We start from the raw sequence: 17,675 nt of genomic DNA on the forward strand, positions 1-17,675 counted from the left end.
AGCACACCAGCGCTGGGAGTCGCCATAGGGAGGCGCACTCTGACCAGACAGACTCCTGGCAGAGCTAGAGAAGGAGAAATTCTTTAAGAGACAAATGTGACATTCACTCAGAAGTTACATAAAAAAAAAAAAAGAATTATCTGTACACTGAATAGTTTTGAAGCTCTACAGATGGTGTCATTTATTGTGACCTTTGAGTAGGTCTTGTGGATAATTCATGTTTATTGGCTTACTGTATAGTGTATAGTGAGGCAAAAGGGTGAAAAACATTAACTGATAGAAAGCACACATTTGCATTACAAGTGCATTCGATCAGCTGACTCACAGCTTGCCCTGTGTGTGCCACTTGCCTGAGAATACCTCAGAGTTTGCAACATTGCAATTAATGGTACATCTAGAGGGGTTCATAATTTCTCAGTCAGCAGGTCATTCTTTGTTTAAGCACTTTACCCAGTGTTGTTTGGATTTGTGCTCATTCTCTTGTCTTTAAACTAGACTTACTGTACATGAGAGCAGCAAACAAGGCACTCTTCAAAACCTTCTCTGGCTCTAGTTGCTGAGTGTAAGGCTCCTATGTTATCTTCAAGTATAAGGTACAATGTTAAAAAACTGCATAACTATTTTGTTTTCTGACCAAGGTCAAAAGACGAAAAAGTATTTATTTTCACTTTTCAACTTATACTAGACTGCTCTCCCTTAGCAAAAGAGTTAAGATTTAATATTCGATGTTTTATCTGTGTTGCATGATGAGCTGGTTCTTTCAATTGACAATCAGAATGTAAAATGAACATTTTCAGTAAGTAGTAAAGACAAAATAAGTCTAAAGTATAAATATATTTAGAATTTATTGCTATGGGAACCATAAACCATTTTTGTAATGGACATAAAACACAGATGTTTAAAACCACAGTGGTGATGAGGAGATCCAGTGCTGCTCTTCCTAGCAGGGAGTGGGAAAAGAAGTAGAGAAGGCCGTTTAATGCCTTTTTAGGCCAAAAACTGGAAATAATAACTATGGCTAACATTATGCAAGCAAAATAGCTCATGTTACCATATTTAACTTAACATTAGCTTACCATTGACTTATTAAAAGAAACACTATAATCAAGTCACATCCAAATTATTGACTCATAACTAAAGTTATGTGGAATTCTGAATTCAGGTTTAATTGATTTGCTTCAAATAGTTTGTTAGACATTTAACAGTTAGAACTTAGTTTAAAGCTAATTCACGTTTAGACAATTGTGGTGTTGCAAACCACAATTACAGTAAATACTTAAGATTTAAAATGCCTTAATGATTTTAAGTATAATGTCAAGTTTTGGTTTATAGCTTTAATGTTAACTTACCTGAAGTGTAAGCTGGGATCATTGGCTGGGACCAACCATAGAATTTCACGTAAGTGTAAGGTTTTCATTTGTGTGTGTGTGTGGGAACGTTTCAGCTGTGTGTTTAAAAGCATTTCAGGTGTGTGTGTGTGTGTGTGTGTGTGTGTGTGTGTGGTTCAGTAGTGTATGTGAAGTACATGTATATGCATGGTAATTCTGAATGTCCCTAGGGGCACCTCATAGGTGTCGGCCAAGTTGTATATGATTCAGATTGAACCGCCTTTATGTGAGTGGCAAGACATGGCCCTGACATACTGTATCTTGTCTCTCCAGATTGCAGGTCTTCGCTTTGTGTTTCTAATTAACCTGGAACTCATTTCACTAATAAAAGCTGAAGCAGCCAAGATGACACAGCAGTGAGTGTCAGCCAACCAGCAGAGGGATGAACGTGCAGGAATAGACTGGCAGGCCAATGGATCCAGTTTCTCTCATCAAGCACAGCAGTGCTGCCACGAATCAGACCGACAACAGCCATGTTAACCTGAAATGTGAATTTTACACAGACTACAACTAAAACAGGCTTTACTTGTTGTTTGGACATTTTCCATGTTGTAATGTAGACACTCATGGTGTAGAGCCTTGTTTTTCCAGTTTTTCCAGAATATTGTATTTAAATGCTGTGGTAAAGCTTTTGCAAAATATTAAACTTGTATACACACAGTTCTCTTTAGTGTCAATCCACTGTTGAAACATATTAAGAAAAAGCTGCACTGTGAGGAACAACACGTCCTGCATTTGGGTTGGATTCTGTCATCTATCTAGCTCTACACAAGTAGTTAATGCAAAAATAATGAAACGCAGACTAATCTGCACTCATGAAGATATCAGAAAAGGAGTCTGGGTGTCGTTCATGTTATCTGTGGCCCAGATCTTTCATAGTATATCTTTGATATGATCTTTCTATGCTTTGAAATGATAAACTGGAGAAGGCTTTCCTATTTTATCTATTATGTTTTCAGTTTTACACAAACAAAATCAGAAGAGGCTGAAATATTCACTACTGTCTGTAGCATATGACCGTGATTGAGCTAAGAACATTTTATTAATATGCAAGTAAAACTTTATTTTAAAAAAACAGTGTTGCAAAGTATAAGAGTGACCAAAACTTACAAACAAAAGCTGCTACAAATAATTTGAAGAGACATTTAGTATTTAAATTAAAAACAAACTTTTTTTGCTGCACTGTTGTTAATGTACACTTTGCCAACAGGTAGTGCTAGAGAGCCTCGTAGTGACAGACAACCAGGATATTGTAGGTTTTACTCTGCACATAAAAGGGAGAGTGTTTCCCTGCTGCAGCAATTGAAGGAAATCCTCGCCGTGTTCTGCATAGCACTGTCTCAGCTTCCTCTTGGTTTAATGAACTGCTATTCTGAGATTTGTTTATATTTTTTCTGGTCATGCTGAAATACTGATCACCAATCTCAGGGCAGTTACACAGATTAAAAACTACACTTGGGTACGACATTCAAAACCAAATGTGGCATTAAACTTTCCACCTAAAGGGAACACCACAACAAAAATAATCTTATACATTTACAACAGTAAATATTAAGTATCTTGTACAGCCCTAATACATTAACAGATTGCAGCCATCTGCATATCATTAATCTTACCAAACAAATATGTATTTAAGGTGTGTGTAAAGTTTAAATATGACCCGGTCGTTGGCTTTCTTTGTGTGTGGCAATGTCAGACAGATCGACCCCTTACCCGTGAGCTTAAGGAATTGTGTTGTCTGTGGAGTGTTTCAGCGATCAACGGGATGTTCTGGTCCATTCACAAAGTGTACTTCACCAATGTGAAGGTGCCAGAGGGCAGTAAGGACACTGGACAACTTAAACATCCAGAGAAATGACCTGGATAACTGCATGTATCATTACCATAATACAAAGAAAACACACTTTTTACTGTTAAGACTCATGAGGGCATTTGTAAAAAAAAAAAAAAAGTTATATATATATATATATATATATACAAGGGATGTTGGAAATATTGTCATCAAAACACAGACAGTCCAGTCCAGTGAGTCTGTTGTTGCCATAGAAACAAAATCCTAACTCAACATGCGCCACAGGTTGTGTTTTGACTGGATCCCCCAAACATGTCGTGGCTCACAAGTTTAAACAAGGGAAACAGACGACCAGCAGTGGTCAAATCCAAACATTACATTTCTTCTGTAATATTCTGCTTTTCAACTATGTGCCATTTCAGGGCTTTTACAGCGGTAAATGCTTAAAAAATGAGACAAAAATGAATTTTTAAGTGAATTTGGTGGTAATGGTAATGGCAATGGTAATCATATGCATTGATGTCTACAGGAATTATTAAACTAAAGAATAATGGAGACTTCTTCATCGCCAATGAGGACAGACGACCCATCTACATAGATGGCAGACCGGTCCTGTCGGGCAACAAGTGGAAACTCAACAACAACTCTGTGGTGGAGGTGCGCAGAGGGTGTCTATGAAGTGCCCCTAGGGACATTATTCAGAATTACCATGCATATACATGTACTATTCCTCCCACATACACATATGAAACCAAACTCATTCACATACTATACTGAAATGCTCTCACACACTCAAGTAAAATGTATGTTGTATAAAAGCATTTCAGTATGTTGTATGGGAGGATTTCAGTTGAACAGGAAGTTGTTTAAATAACAGTGCACATCTCATAATACAAGCGAACAACTGTTGATCATACAACGGCATTATGTTTATTGCTTCTGACAAGCATCGGCGCATAGTTTGATTTCTTCCAAAGTATATGCTCAATTTCAAACTAATCAGATGGGTCGGCTTTAGCCCACTGCTAGTTATCAAATGCAAGCACACCAGCGCTGGGAGTCGCCATAGGGAGGCGCACTCTGACCAGACAGACTCCTGGCAGAGCTAGAGAAGGAGAAATTCTTTAAGAGACAAATGTGACATTCACTCAGAAGTTACATAAAAAAAAAAAAGAATTATCTGTACACTGAATAGTTTTGAAGCTCTACAGATGGTGTCATTTATTGTGACCTTTGAATAGGTCTTGTGGATAATACATGTTTATTGGCTTACTGTATAGTGTATAGTGAGGCAAAAGGGTGAAAAACATTAACTGATAGAAAGCACACATTTGCTACAAGTGCATTCGATCAGCTGACTCACAGCTTGCTCTGTGTGGGCTACTTGCCTGAGAATACCTCAGAGTTTGCAACATTGCAATTAATGGTACATCTAGAGGGGTTCATAATTTCTCAGTCAGCAGGTCATTCTTTGTTTAAGCACTTTACCCAGTGTTGTTTGGATTTGTGCTCATTCTCTTGTCTTTAAACTAGACTTACTGTACATGAGAGCAGCAAACAAGGCACTCTTCAAAACCTTCTCTGGCTCTAAAATGAATTTTTAAGTGAATTTGCAGTGTTCTTGTGGTTGGCATTTTGAGTGTAAGATAGAGTTTTATCAACCATTCTTTAGTTTCTTAAAGCAAAACTGTAGTGATAATGGTATAGTTTAATATGGCTATGTAACTGTTGAAAGTTGAAGTTATATCTTCGTGTGCACTAACATCTCATTATTTCAAATCATTTTTGTTGCTGCTGATTTGGTATCTTTTTTCCACTTTTGCATTGCCACAGCAGCGAGACATATCTGCTGATATTGTAGGCTAATGTTTCCACACATCTGTCTACTGTGTACCTGCAGATGACTGGAGCAATAAAGTTTCCTGATAAAGACTTCCTCATTGATTTCTGCTGATAAGGGCTGCCAGCCAGGAAGAGCAGCCTATTGAGGTTCTACTTCAAACTAAAAAAAATAAATCCAAGAGGGGAAAAAGCGAGTGTTTCTTCCACTGCAGCTTTATTCTACGCCGACCATCCCGGAAGTGTGTGAGGGTAATGCTCTACAACACGCGCTCTGTTGGGCCTCTGTATTTTATACATAACATTAAAGCTGCAAGCAGCGTTAGGCGGGCCCTCGCACGTGTAGCGCGTCGAAGTGTGAGGCTGCTGCATTCCAGATTCTGGAGCTCTGCCGGTGTTGCCACGTGCTTCATAGGCTGTACAAAGGTGTTAATCATCGATTTTGGGCATCACGCCATGGGGACGCTGTTCCACAAAAACTCACTGTTTGTACAACTTTTAATCGTCAACGGGTTTAGAGTAGACAGTGACAATCTGAAGTCGGTCAGAGTAATTCTGTAGGAGGAGTTTGTTAAAGTATGGAGCCTGTAAATCATCCAAAAATGACCATAAAATTCAAAATGGCCGACTTCCTGTTGAAATGTCATACAGATGAAACGAGCCATGGGCGCTGCTTCGTCAAAGGTCATATCCTGTTGCCAGCAGGTGGCGCTATGATTGTGGGTGAATGTCTGCATGTACATGTGTTCAGGGCGGGACTCTTATTAAAAATGTAAAATTTGGTACAGATTCGAGCTTGTACAGTCAAGTTACAATAACGTCATGGCAAAGCGTGGGATTCACCGCCATGCGACCGCCACGCCGTTAACCGAAAACTCACAAGTTTTACATCATGGCCTCATCAATGTGTTAAGGGTTTTCTGGGACAGTTTTGAAGTTGATACGTCCAACCTGCTAGGAGTAGTACATTACAGTGTAAAACGTGTCATTGCCTGTTGCCAGCAGGTGGCGCTATGACATTGAGTGAATATTGGCATGTGGATGTGTTCAGGGCGTGACTCTTAATATACATATCAAATTTGGTCCAGATGTCAGCATGTATACTGAAGTTATAACAACTTCCTGTTTCAGGGCTAATCATTGATTTTTGACAGCACACCACGGGCAAACTGGTTGACTGGTAATAACGGTTTGAATAACTTTTAATCGTCAATGCGTTTAGCAAAGATTTGAAGTTGATCGGACTAAATCCCTTTGAGGAGTTCGTTAGTACAAAGTGTGTAAATCACCAAAAATGACCATTAAATCCAAAATGGCCGAATTCCTTTTGGGTTTAGACAACGGCTCCAAGAGGCTTTTTTGTACATACCACAGAAATTTCATATAAGTCGGTGAAACTTAGTCTGGGGGCTGCTCTGTGGGTGGCGCTAGTGAGCCATTTTGCCACGCCCATGTGCGAAACCCATAAAATACAAAGTTTTTCGCCTCGTCTGAATTATGTGCAAGGTTTGGTGAGTTTTCGAGTATGTTTAGGCCCCCAAAATTTAGGTTACTTTTGAGAAAGAAAGAAAGAAAGAAAGAAATATAATTCCTTCAGTTTCAATAGGGACCTTTAAATATGGACACTTGTACCACTTTCTAATAAGTCTCCATTTATTAAGGGTCTGAGGGTTGTAGCTAACAGCTTTATTGAAGGTCATCAAGTAATTCCTTAGTAATTCCTCATTAATCATGAGTCATTAATAACAACAAATTTTGGGGTTATAGGCATGCTGTGAAAAAAATCCCTCTGGCCAGTGTTTATCCTTTGTATTTGGTAACAATGCAGTTAAAATGTATATAATACATTAATAACTGCATATTCTTTAATTGCTAATAAATCGATTTTGTTCCAGATAGTCTGCAGCCATTTTCCTGAAAGTAAAGTGGTCAAGTTGTCCCAATTAGAGGACCCAAAAGTCAACGGCTTATCAACGGGTCTATAAAGCGTCAGTAAACGATTTAATAGCATTGATCACTATAAATCCTTTATAAAGAGTGCCTTTGTTGTTTTATTTGTTGGTAGTCAGTGTTCATCAATAAATTCAGTTATTCTTCTTGAAAAAAACCCACTGAAGCACAACTCATCCAAATGGTTGTTTCCAGTCTGATTGAACCTAATTATTTTGGGCGGGTGGTGGGCTGCAGAGAGACTTTGGTTGGTTGCCCCATAACGAGGTAGAAATACAGAAGTACTAGGTGTCTTGAACGCACCTCGGTCTGTGTGACGTTTTCGGATCCGTGCAACGTTTTCGTTGTTTCGGTTCATCGAGGAGAGCATCACGCCGGCGACGGACCCAGCAGAGGTGAGTAGTATAGTTTCGTTTAACAACTGAACAACTAACGCGAACGATTCTACTGTTCATGAACATGATGTGAATGAGCCGGTAAGGTCGCAAAGGCTGGTTCTCAGTGGCAGGCTTGCTACTTGAGTGTTAGCTAAGTTAGCCATGAGGAGGAGGAGGATGAGAAAGCGCTACAGTGTCAGATTTAATGTTGCTGCGTAACGTTACATAACTTCTTAAGGCACAGCAAACCACAAAGTGACTTTTGGTGATTTGTCAGTGTCTTAATGGAGACACAGATCCTTCAAGGCTACCACTCCTGCGGCTCACTGCTAACTGGAAGAGAGGACTTGTAGGACAGCAAATAATTTGCAGATGTTGTGAAAGTAATCTTCAGCCTCAATGTCGTTATATCTATTAATTCATGTAACTGAAATGTCTTTTTTTAAATGTGGGATCTTGTGGCCCTCATATAGTCTCTGACTGACCTACAGGTGTATTATGATTATATTCAGTTGGGACATTGGGGTTACTCTAGTCACTCTAGCTGGTATTGTATATGTTTGTTTGTATCATATTGTTGTATGTTTAAAAACCTTTCTCAACTATGTTGACCCCTCCCTAACTTTCACGGGTGAATGATTCCTGCATAGTCTTGAGTCATGTTTGCAGAGAGACTATAGAAAACCAGTTAGAGCTTCCCATTTCACCCTCGGAGGTTAAGTAGCACTGCCCTGGCTGCTGCCAGGCACGCTGCCTCAGTGAAAGCTGGTTGATAACCGGGACTAATTTTAATGGCTGTCAGTGATAAGACGGGTGCAATTGGTTGATAAAGTAGCGCTCCTCCACATGCTATCTGTCATTTTATGTGCAACCTGCAATTAATTATTTAATACCATGCAATTTGCAACACTTTATTTTTTTTTTTGCAACACAGAAATTATATTTTGGTCTTTTTGGTCTCCAGGTAACAGTGATATATTTATACGTTATCCTTCCAGTCAGTCACAGATCTTTCTTTATAAAGCAGCCCTACCCAAAGATGTTTTCTAAAGGTTGGAGACATTTCGTCCTCTCATTTATTCAGGCTGGAGTCATTACTGACTCACAACTTTATTCCCTATTGTCAAAACGTCAAGGTATGGTCAACAGAAGAAGATTAAGTCCTGCTAAATTATATTTTTCAGTTAGATTCTTAAACGTACGCTGGACAAACTGTTTACTGTAGCTGTAACATTTCTGTGGTTAGAGAAGAGGGACATGAAGCTCAGCCGTTCCCTCCTCTGTTCACTCCCCCTGAGCCGGTTGGTCGGTTCAGTAGGAGGCGGACAGTTTAAAGATTCAGTTGGTCATCTTAACAGGAACACATGATGGCAGTAAAGAGAGAGCAGGTTCATTGATCTATGATGAAAAAACACTGTTTGTTAGACGTAGACACTCTCTGACAAAACCTGTGTTCAGCAGGGCAGTTACATGTCTTTGCAAGCTTATCTTAACTTGTAGTACAGTTTGCACATTCCTCTTGTCAGACCGACTGTACATTCTGATTCAGTGCTCATTTTAAACACGTGGCAATGTGACATAAGGATATGAAGCTGCTGAATTCTTCAACAGTTATGTAATGTGATATGGATAGGAAAAACATTAACCGCCAGCCAAATGCTGGTAAATGTTTTTTGTGCTGTGAAGGCTGGGTTTGTCTGGGACACGCATGGAGTCAAAAGGTCAGTTGGAAGGGCCTCAAGATGATTGACTATAAGAAAGAGGAAAAACGTTCCAGGAATACTAGAGATGCACAGATTGCAATTTTCTTGGCCGATTCCAAGTTTTTAAAAGTCTAACGTGCCGATTTTGATTTTCTATCTTTCTAAGAACTTGAATTTGACATAATACACAAACTTTTCTTTAATGGAAATGCTTTTCTTCTTACTTTCTTTATTAGTATCCCCGTTAGCACCAGCATAAGCATTGGCTATTCTTCCTGGTGTCCATTCAATTGTATGCTCATAATAAAGCACTAACTGTTAAATAATTTGTACATTTTCTCCAATACTGCCATTCCTCCCTCTAAAACAAATATCAAAATAAAAAAGTCAGGCTACTGGAGAGCGCTGTTTTAAAATGCACATAAAATCCAACTGACATTATACTGCAGTAAAACATAGCGCAGCGTTTCCCACACAGTGACAATAGTAGTGAACTGCGCACACCTACACCTCTTACTGCACACACACCAGCTTGCCACACCTCGCCTCTTTTTGTTTCTCTCTCCCTTTATCTCTCTGCTCTGTTGACTTTATTCGTCAGCAGTTTGTTTTATAAAGTCGCCCCAAAAAACACAACTCACATTTTGGATTTTTTCACCCGCAATTCCAGCAGCAGCAGCAGCAGCAGCAGGTGAGCCTCACGGGGAGTAGGGTTGTTGCTAAGGCTGGGGAATAAAACAATAATGATAATTATCGCTATATTATTTTCCTCAACATATAACAAATGTTCAATAAATATTCAGTAAATGTTTGATTGAATTTATTTGAATCATGAACTAATTAGCACTTATTTTTTCTATTAAGATATTTAGACATGGTTTCATTATACAAGCAAAACATTTTTGGAAACTGCTGCTCTAGATAAACCGGACGCACAGCGAACATGTCCTACAGTCAGACCATGTAGTCAAGGTACAGTAGCTGGCATGTGCCACTCTGTGGACAGAATGAAATAAGATGGCGATTTTCTGAAAAGTTGCAGCATGACAGTGCCGGGAAACAGAGCAGAGGCCAGAGCATGAGAGCTTAATTAGAAATCAACGGCTGCATGTGTTTTGAGCATGTAACACACTGCTGGTGTACTAACCTTTAACTTTCCACTGTGGGCAATACAGGAACATGTTCATTCAGTCTGCTTGGTGAAAGACAAAATAAATCATTTGAACTTCACTGTGTTTTTTGTGTTATGTTTCAAAATAAAGGAACTTCAGAGACTTGTTAATAGAAATCCAAGCTGTCTTTGCACGATGCTTTGTGTTGTTTTACTGTGACATAAATCTTTTCTCTATTAGAACATCAGTGCAATGCTGCTTCTCAGACGCTGCCACAGCCTGACTCGATTTGGCCCTCTCAACACTCAAAGGTACAGTGCTGAAGCAAAATGCCCATTTATAACAGGTATTATACCTTTTGCCTATTTAGTTACATTTAGATATATATCTTTTAAATTTCATAGGCATCAAGTGGCACCCGGCGTGGCATCGTGTGCAGCTCGTCTCTGGAGCAGCAGTGAGGACCAGAGATCGCACCAGCGAACCCACGGCCCCAGCTGGAGACATGCCCTGGCAGGACTGCTGGCTGGTACAGGAGCTGTGCTGGCTTATGGCCTCCACCACCACAAGGTCAGGAGGAGATGAGATCTGTAAAGACGGTCAATGTTTAATTAGCTGTTGTGCCAAGGCTAAATTATATAAACTATGTATTTTAACAATACAAAGACAACTTTGATTGTGACAAGTTTTGATGGGCATTTGACACTTTTTATTTTTTAAATCTTATTATTAAAACAAATATCAATAGATAAATTTTGATTAAATGTAGATGCAGCTCGGCAACTCACTGGCCCCACACACGCTTTGTCTGTAAGGTCGGTTCCTCACAATGGATTGTGTTGATCTAGAAAAACACCCCGTAAATGTACAGTGTATGTTGCAATCTTAGTTATAAAAGTTTTTATAATTCGGCCAGTATAAACAGTTTATTACCTTACACTTAGGGGGAGAGAATTTGAAGCATTCCTTTTTAGCCGCACCCTTTTGTGGCCTTTTGAAGGCAGTGACCTGTCTCATCTGTTGGTCTGCAGTGTCAGCTCATTTTTTCTCAATTTTCACTCCCACATTTAATGTGACTCAATATGCAAACACATTTTAAGCTGAGCAGAAGGCTTCACCTCTTCAGAGAAAAGAAAGAAAAGTCACAGGACTCACTTTACAGATAAAAGTGAAGGGCAAATGAATTTCTCATCAGGGTTCCCACACGTTCTGGAAAATGATTTCAACATTTGCCTATTTTCCTTTAGCTGAGAAACTATTCAAGTTATTTTCAAGATCATGTTAACGTTCAAATGGAAGTTAATGGAGGAGAGTATTTTGAATGGGTTGCTCTCGGTTAGGTTGTGGAGACACGGGGAACATACCCTCAAGTCATATCGTGATTCAGGTTGGATGATGTTACAACTTAAATGGCAAAACTCTGAATAATTAGTTGCTTTATTCTTCAGATGTAAATATTAGTCACTGCTGTTAACTGTGGGAGTTTTTATTAGGTTTGGTAACTAGGTAACTTCTTTTAAACAGCTGAATAATGTTAAAGTGGTTAGCACATTTGGTTCAGTTGTTATAGTTCATGTACTTGCTTGCTTGTTTTTTGCCAGCAAAGGTTTCACATAGAGAGGAACACATGAGTGTATGGTGCAATCCCTGTCTGTTATGACAGATGGATCATCACTGAAAATACTGGAAAATTATCACATATGCACATGTAGAAAACATTAACCTTTCCAAGCAGCAGTGCAGCTCTCCTGTAAATTAATGTGAATAAGTAACACAGTGATGCTGAAAAATGTCTATTTTAAGACTTTGTAGCGGTTCAGTCAGGAGAGACTTTATCTTTATTTATAAGTGAATAAATAAAGTGAATAAAGTTATATTTTATTGTATATTAAGCCACAGTGATTTTGCACAAAAATGACAGCTGGCAGCAGCAGAGTGGAGAACATGTTTAAAGTTTGACAGCGACTACTATATTGTCCGATGGAGATTGTGGCAATATCTGCTTGGTGTAACTAAAGAGTGAATGCCCATAGTCAGCTGATTAGAAGAGTGGGAAGCAAGAGAGTGAGAGAGAGAGAGAGAGAGTGAGAGAGCTGTAAATGAGTAAAGCATGACAAACAAAAGCCATCTGGCTATGGAGCCAACATGTAGTGTTAGCACAATTAAGTCTATGACCTTTACACAGTGGTTTGGTTTGGCAGAATGGTCTGGTGGGGAAATAAAAATCAATGTAAAATTGTTTTATTATTTAGTGTGTTTTCCTGCCTGAAAGCAGCAGGGAAAGTGTTATATAACAGGACTGCATTAAAATGGAAGCAGTATGCAGATCTATCATTGAGTAGGCCGGCGCTCAGAATAATAAACAACTAATTAACTAATTTAACATTTCTCTGATCAGTATTGCATTTTATACTTAATTTCAGTCTATCATACCATATTTTAAAATTGGCTCTGTTGTAGCTGCTCAACAGTGAGTTTCTCATTTTTTATTCAAATGGTATCAGTATAATATTAAAGGACTTATGTGTGTGTCCTAGAGGAGGCAAAATATTTATAATATACCCACATCAGGATCAACACTACCAGCCCACAGGGTGAAGGCACGCGAGAACATACACACAGCCAGTTACAGCCAGTAAGACTAGAGGCCCAATAGTGACAAATTATTACTGTACAGATACAACACTAATAATAAGGATCTAAATGGTTTTACTAAGTAAAATGTATTTTTTTTTCAAGGTAAATAAAAGCCTTTTCCTCCCTGTCCTTTTTGATGGATCACAGAACAAATGTTTCCTTTCTTCTCTCCGGTGCAGGCTGAGCAGGCAAACACCATTAGAGTGCAGACCATAGAGAACACCTCAGCTCTCCCCACTTTCACCCAGGAAGAGGTCACCAGACACCGCTCTCTGCAAGATGGCGTGTGGGTCACTTACAAAGGTGGCGTCTATGACATCACTGAGTTTGTGGCCATGCACCCCGGTGGGGATAAAATCTTGTTGGCGGCAGGTGGAGACCTTGAACCCTTTTGGGCGCTGTATGCTGTTCACAAACAGGAACATGTGCTGGAAATCCTCTCAGAGTATAAGGTGGGCCAGCTGCTGGTTTCTGTTGATGGTTGAACTAAATGGCAGTGAAAAATGTCAGGACGAGCTTCACTTTGTGTCTATCTGTAAAGTTTGTGTTGAAACCAAACTGCAAAAAAAGACTTGCAAAGTTATCCTCAAAAAATAAAATGTCTAGTGACTACAAGCACTTTAGGTCTGTGAATAGGTACATTTCTGTTCCGAGTGACTTGAACTGGCAGAAAAAAACTTTTCAGTGAACTATTGGTAGAATATTAACAATGGAGAACCTTGTAAAAGTGTTTTCAGCGCATTTTCATTTCAAGTTTCACCAAACAGCTCAATCCAAATTCCATTTGAAATTTAAAAAAAAGCAGCAAACCCAGTGTGCCTCTTCCCCTTGCAAAACCTCCAAACTTATATGGAGGAGAAACAAAGGTGATTCCCCAGTCTGTCGGTTGAAAACACGCATCACAGTTTACAGACGCAGTTTCTGGTTTGACTTTGATCTGCACAGTTCAAAGACAGTTAGCACAGTTCCCTGATGTACTGACTTCACAACGTATCCCGCTGCACTGTGCACTACATTTTCATCTGTAAATATTAGCTGCTAGCAATATTTGTATTTGTAGCTTCACTGCACTTATCTGCATTAGCAGACTTTAGACCAGCTGACCACCTACCTCTTAACAGATCATGATTGCATAAAATAAATAAAAGTAGCATGATGAATGCATCCAAATGTAACTGAGGAAAAGTAATGATTTTCTCAAAAAATCTACTCAAGTAAGATTAAAAGTATGATTCATTAAAACTACTGACTAGTACAATTTACTCAAAAAAGTTACTTCAGTACATGTAACGGAGTAAATGTAACTCGTTACTACCCACCTCTGTAGACATTAAAATGTTTGCTGTATTTTTCAGAAATAGAAACGGAGGTTAATGTGAATCTATTGCAGCTTCTTAGCAGTGGATGTCCATTATACTGATCCTTAAATAAATTCCACTGAATACACATGAAAAGCTCTAATGCGTGCTGTTTACTAAGGACAGCTTGTAAACTAAATACTGGCACTCCCTCAAGTGGTCAGTGAGAAAAATGTTTTGCTGATGTTTTTCCTGTGGAGTTTCCTTGTAAACAAACACAGCTCTTTGTCTTTCTTTGCCTTTTGATATTTAATTTTAGACCGTTTGAGATGAACAGAAAAGTTTGGCTGAAAATACGTGACAGCTCTAGTCAGTACCGTGTGGTCTAATAAAACATTTGTGTATGTGGTTACTACAAGGTCGGTGAGCTGAGTGCAGAAGACCTGAAGAAGCAGCAGGCCGTTCAGACGTCTGACCCCTACTCTTCCGACCCTAAGCGTCACCCGGTCCTGCGCATCAACAGCCTCAAACCCTTCAATGCTGAGCCACCTCCTGAAATCCTCTCTGACAGCTTCATCACCCCCTCCGCTATCTTCTTCAAAAGAAACCACCTGCCAGTTCCCCAGGTGGACCCGGCTTCATATGAGCTGCACGTGGCGGGGCTACACGGAGGAGTGCTGTCGCTGTCTTTAGAAGAGCTGAAGACTCGATTCCCCAAACACACGGTCACTGCCACGCTGCAGTGTGCCGGTAACCGCCGCTCTGAGATGAATAAGGTCAAGCAGGTGAAAGGACTGAACTGGGGCATCGCTGCGATCAGTAACGCTACGTGGAGCGGTGCGAGGCTCAGGGATGTGCTGCTGGCAGCGGGTTACAGGCCAGATGTGGCCCAGTGGGCATCCCATGTTCACTTTGAAGGACTGGACAAAGACGCGACCGGGACTGCCTACGCTGCTTCCATCCCTCTAAACAAGGCAGTTAGTGAGGAAGGTGATGTGCTGCTGGCTTACGAAATGAACGGCGAGGATCTCCCTGCCGACCACGGCTACCCTGTCCGGGTTGTGGTTCCAGGCATAGTGGGGGCGCGCAACGTTAAGTGGCTAGGGAAGATCATAGTGAGTGCAGAAGAAAGCACCAGCCACTGGCAGCAGAACGACTACAAGGGCTTCTCCCCTGGGACCGACTGGGACAATGTGGACTTCAAGTCTGCCCCGGCCATCCAAGAGCTGCCCATTCAGTCGGCTATCACCACACCAGCAGACGGCACTGTGGTTGATCGCAGTGTTAACGAGTTGACGGTGAAGGGTTACGCCTGGAGTGGCGGGGGCAGAGAGGTGGTACGTGTAGATGTTTCTCTGGACGGTGGAAAGACGTGGCAGGTGGCCCAGCTGAGGAGCAGCGAGACGGGACAAGCGCCAGAACCCTCGCCCCCACTGGGACGGGCCTGGGCTTGGAAGCTGTGGGAGATAACGGCTCCTCTTCCTCCTGAGGCCCAGGAGCTGGAGATAGTCTGCAAGGCGGTCGACAACAGTTACAACATGCAGCCGGACACAATTCCTCCCATCTGGAACCTGAGGGGCGTACTGAGTAACGCCTGGCACAGAGTGAAGGTGAAGATCAACGAGGATGAGAGCAAGAAATAGACTCAGTGGCTTGATCCACATTCAAAATCCAAAAGGTTTACGCCTCAAACGGTGTCACCAGAGGGGACAGTATTAAATCTGTCACAAAAACAAAAACACTGCTGCACAATATTTTGAAGTAAAACAACAAATACACACAATACGGGATTTTTTGACACACAGCCTCAAAGTATTTATTCCGTCACGTTGCCTGTGAGATTTGAAAGATTTCAGCGCTGCATACCTCAAGCAAATCTAAAGGCTGTAAATGACTATACCAAAACATGTGCAGCTATTTTCAAGTGATGATTCCCTTACACTTTGGTCCAAAGTGAACACAAGATTCAGTTAATTCTGAGTGGTTGTAGAAGAAAAGAAGAATTTATTTTTGCAGACAGCCCTGACATTCTTAATGCTGAAGATGTACACACAATTACCCTTAAATTCATCATCATTGAAAATCTTAATTTTAGATAATATGAAATGTTTTGACTGTTCACTTTAGAGAGAACAACTTACTAAGACTGGAATCAAGTTGAAACATTTAAAACATTGTGAGCATTTGTTTATGTGCAGCTATGCACACGATGCTGATTAATAACCTTTTCTAGGAGACGTTTGAGGAACTTCAAGGAAAATAATTGGGAGCAGCTGTCAGTGGTTTAGATTATCTATTCTTGTTTTTAGTCTGCAAATCGGAGGTGACCTGTGACCCCACCTGTTTGATATGACGTACCACACCTCACTATAGAGATAGATGTAGCTAGAGTTAGCCGTGTTTCTGTCGCAACACTACTGCACAATGCAGAAGTCTGACCACAGTTTTGACCCAATGTGTCAGACTCATTGAGATTTTCAGTCATATTAATGTTGATTCATTGAAGTCATATTGCCAGTTGAATCTGTCAAAGTTGCTGAATTCCTGTCAAGCCAAATAGCCCTGTGATCAGCACTTACATTACACTGTCTGTGGAAAATGAACCTTATTGTTGAAGATGGTGAATAAAGAGCTCTAATTTTACACTGATGTTTTTCTGCTGATGTAATAGCTGCTTACTGCTAAAAACTTGTGAAGTGTCAGTGCTGTACAGCAAATCTTTGATTAGCTCTTGTTTTGTTTGCGGAAATAAAAAATAGTCAGCTGTATTTATTTTTTCTTATTCAAAGAAATGTGCAGTTTTTTCCACTCATTTAACATGTTGACTTATTCAGGTCAGCTGGAGATCCTGGCTGGCAGTCACAAGTTTTTACAGTTGATGAAAGACAAATTCATTTCATCACAGATTGTTTTTCTTTAAAGGGTTTTATAAAGAATATTACTAATTGTAAAAAGTTTAATATCTCTATATCTCATCCAGCTTTTCAATGTATTAATTCAAAACACAATATATTTTTATTGTATTTTTTTTACTGTTGGAGCAGACTGACTTAAATATTTTCAAAAGAGAAATCAAGTATGAACCATTTACTGTTTAACTACTGCTGTTTTGAGCTCCAACGTAGCCTGTAGGGTCACAATTTCAATTCCTTGTAGCATGTGATATGTGATAAAACTGCATTATAAGGGTAGGCAGTAAGTGCGGCAGCGATGCCCGGCCTACACGTCCTGTTCTCCAGATAAGAAAGCATGTTTGGTACAGACCCCAACAGATGTCATTCATCGTTGTTGGGTATGAATGCTGCAAGCATTCGCATCCTATGTTATTACTAACCTTTATTATTCTTCCATCACATTTTTTTGTGCGCTAACTAGTCCCACAGTTTTTGACGTAGAAACTCCGTTCAAACTCCAAGTTGTCCGTCTCAATGAGGAATGGGGTGCTACTACTTTTGTCATTGATACCTTGAATACTTTTCAAAATATTCAAGGTTTTCCAGGAAAATTCTCCCATTGTAAGTGAATGGAGAGACTGTCGAAATCCTCCTCATACCTACTCCACTTTGAAAGCATACTTTC

At 40.1% G+C, this 17,675-nt stretch overlaps 2 protein-coding genes across 3 annotated transcripts in view; both read left to right on the plus strand.

Moving 5' to 3' along the window:
- The window catches only part of mcrs1 (microspherule protein 1), an 8,088-nt gene extending 6,040 nt beyond the window's left edge, over positions 1-2,048 (plus strand). For both annotated transcript variants that reach the window (XM_046076211.1, XM_046076212.1), the window contains one exon: positions 1,662-2,048. In XM_046076211.1, coding sequence (XP_045932167.1) covers positions 1,662-1,748 — 87 coding nt within the window. In that variant the 3' untranslated portion in view covers positions 1,749-2,048. The remainder of the gene's footprint in view (positions 1-1,661) is intronic.
- A 5,209-nt stretch (positions 2,049-7,257) lies between these two features.
- Positions 7,258-16,864, plus strand: suox (sulfite oxidase). Its single transcript, XM_046076213.1, has 5 exons — positions 7,258-7,364; positions 10,402-10,472; positions 10,566-10,731; positions 12,978-13,250; positions 14,516-16,864. Exons 2-5 carry the CDS (start codon positions 10,414-10,416, stop codon positions 15,737-15,739), a joined length of 1,722 nt encoding a protein of 573 aa, XP_045932169.1. The 5' UTR covers positions 7,258-7,364; positions 10,402-10,413; the 3' UTR covers positions 15,740-16,864.
- Positions 16,865-17,675: the final 811 nt, after the last annotated feature.

The sequence above is a fragment of the Micropterus dolomieu genome, linkage group LG18 (genome assembly GCF_021292245.1).
Source record: "Micropterus dolomieu isolate WLL.071019.BEF.003 ecotype Adirondacks linkage group LG18, ASM2129224v1, whole genome shotgun sequence".
NCBI lineage: Eukaryota > Metazoa > Chordata > Actinopteri > Centrarchiformes > Centrarchidae > Micropterus > Micropterus dolomieu.

Bases quoted from the DNA above. Each gene is read 5' to 3' on its own strand.
- suox (XM_046076213.1), top strand. From the start codon at position 10,414: ATGCTGCTTCTCAGACGCTGCCACAGCCTGACTCGATTTGGCCCTCTC. The intron at 10,473-10,565 runs GTACAGTGCTGA...TAAATTTCATAG, and splicing joins GGCCCTCTCAACACTCAAAG to GCATCAAGTGGCACCCGGCG. The intron at 13,251-14,515 runs GTGGGCCAGCTG...GGTTACTACAAG, and splicing joins AAATCCTCTCAGAGTATAAG to GTCGGTGAGCTGAGTGCAGA.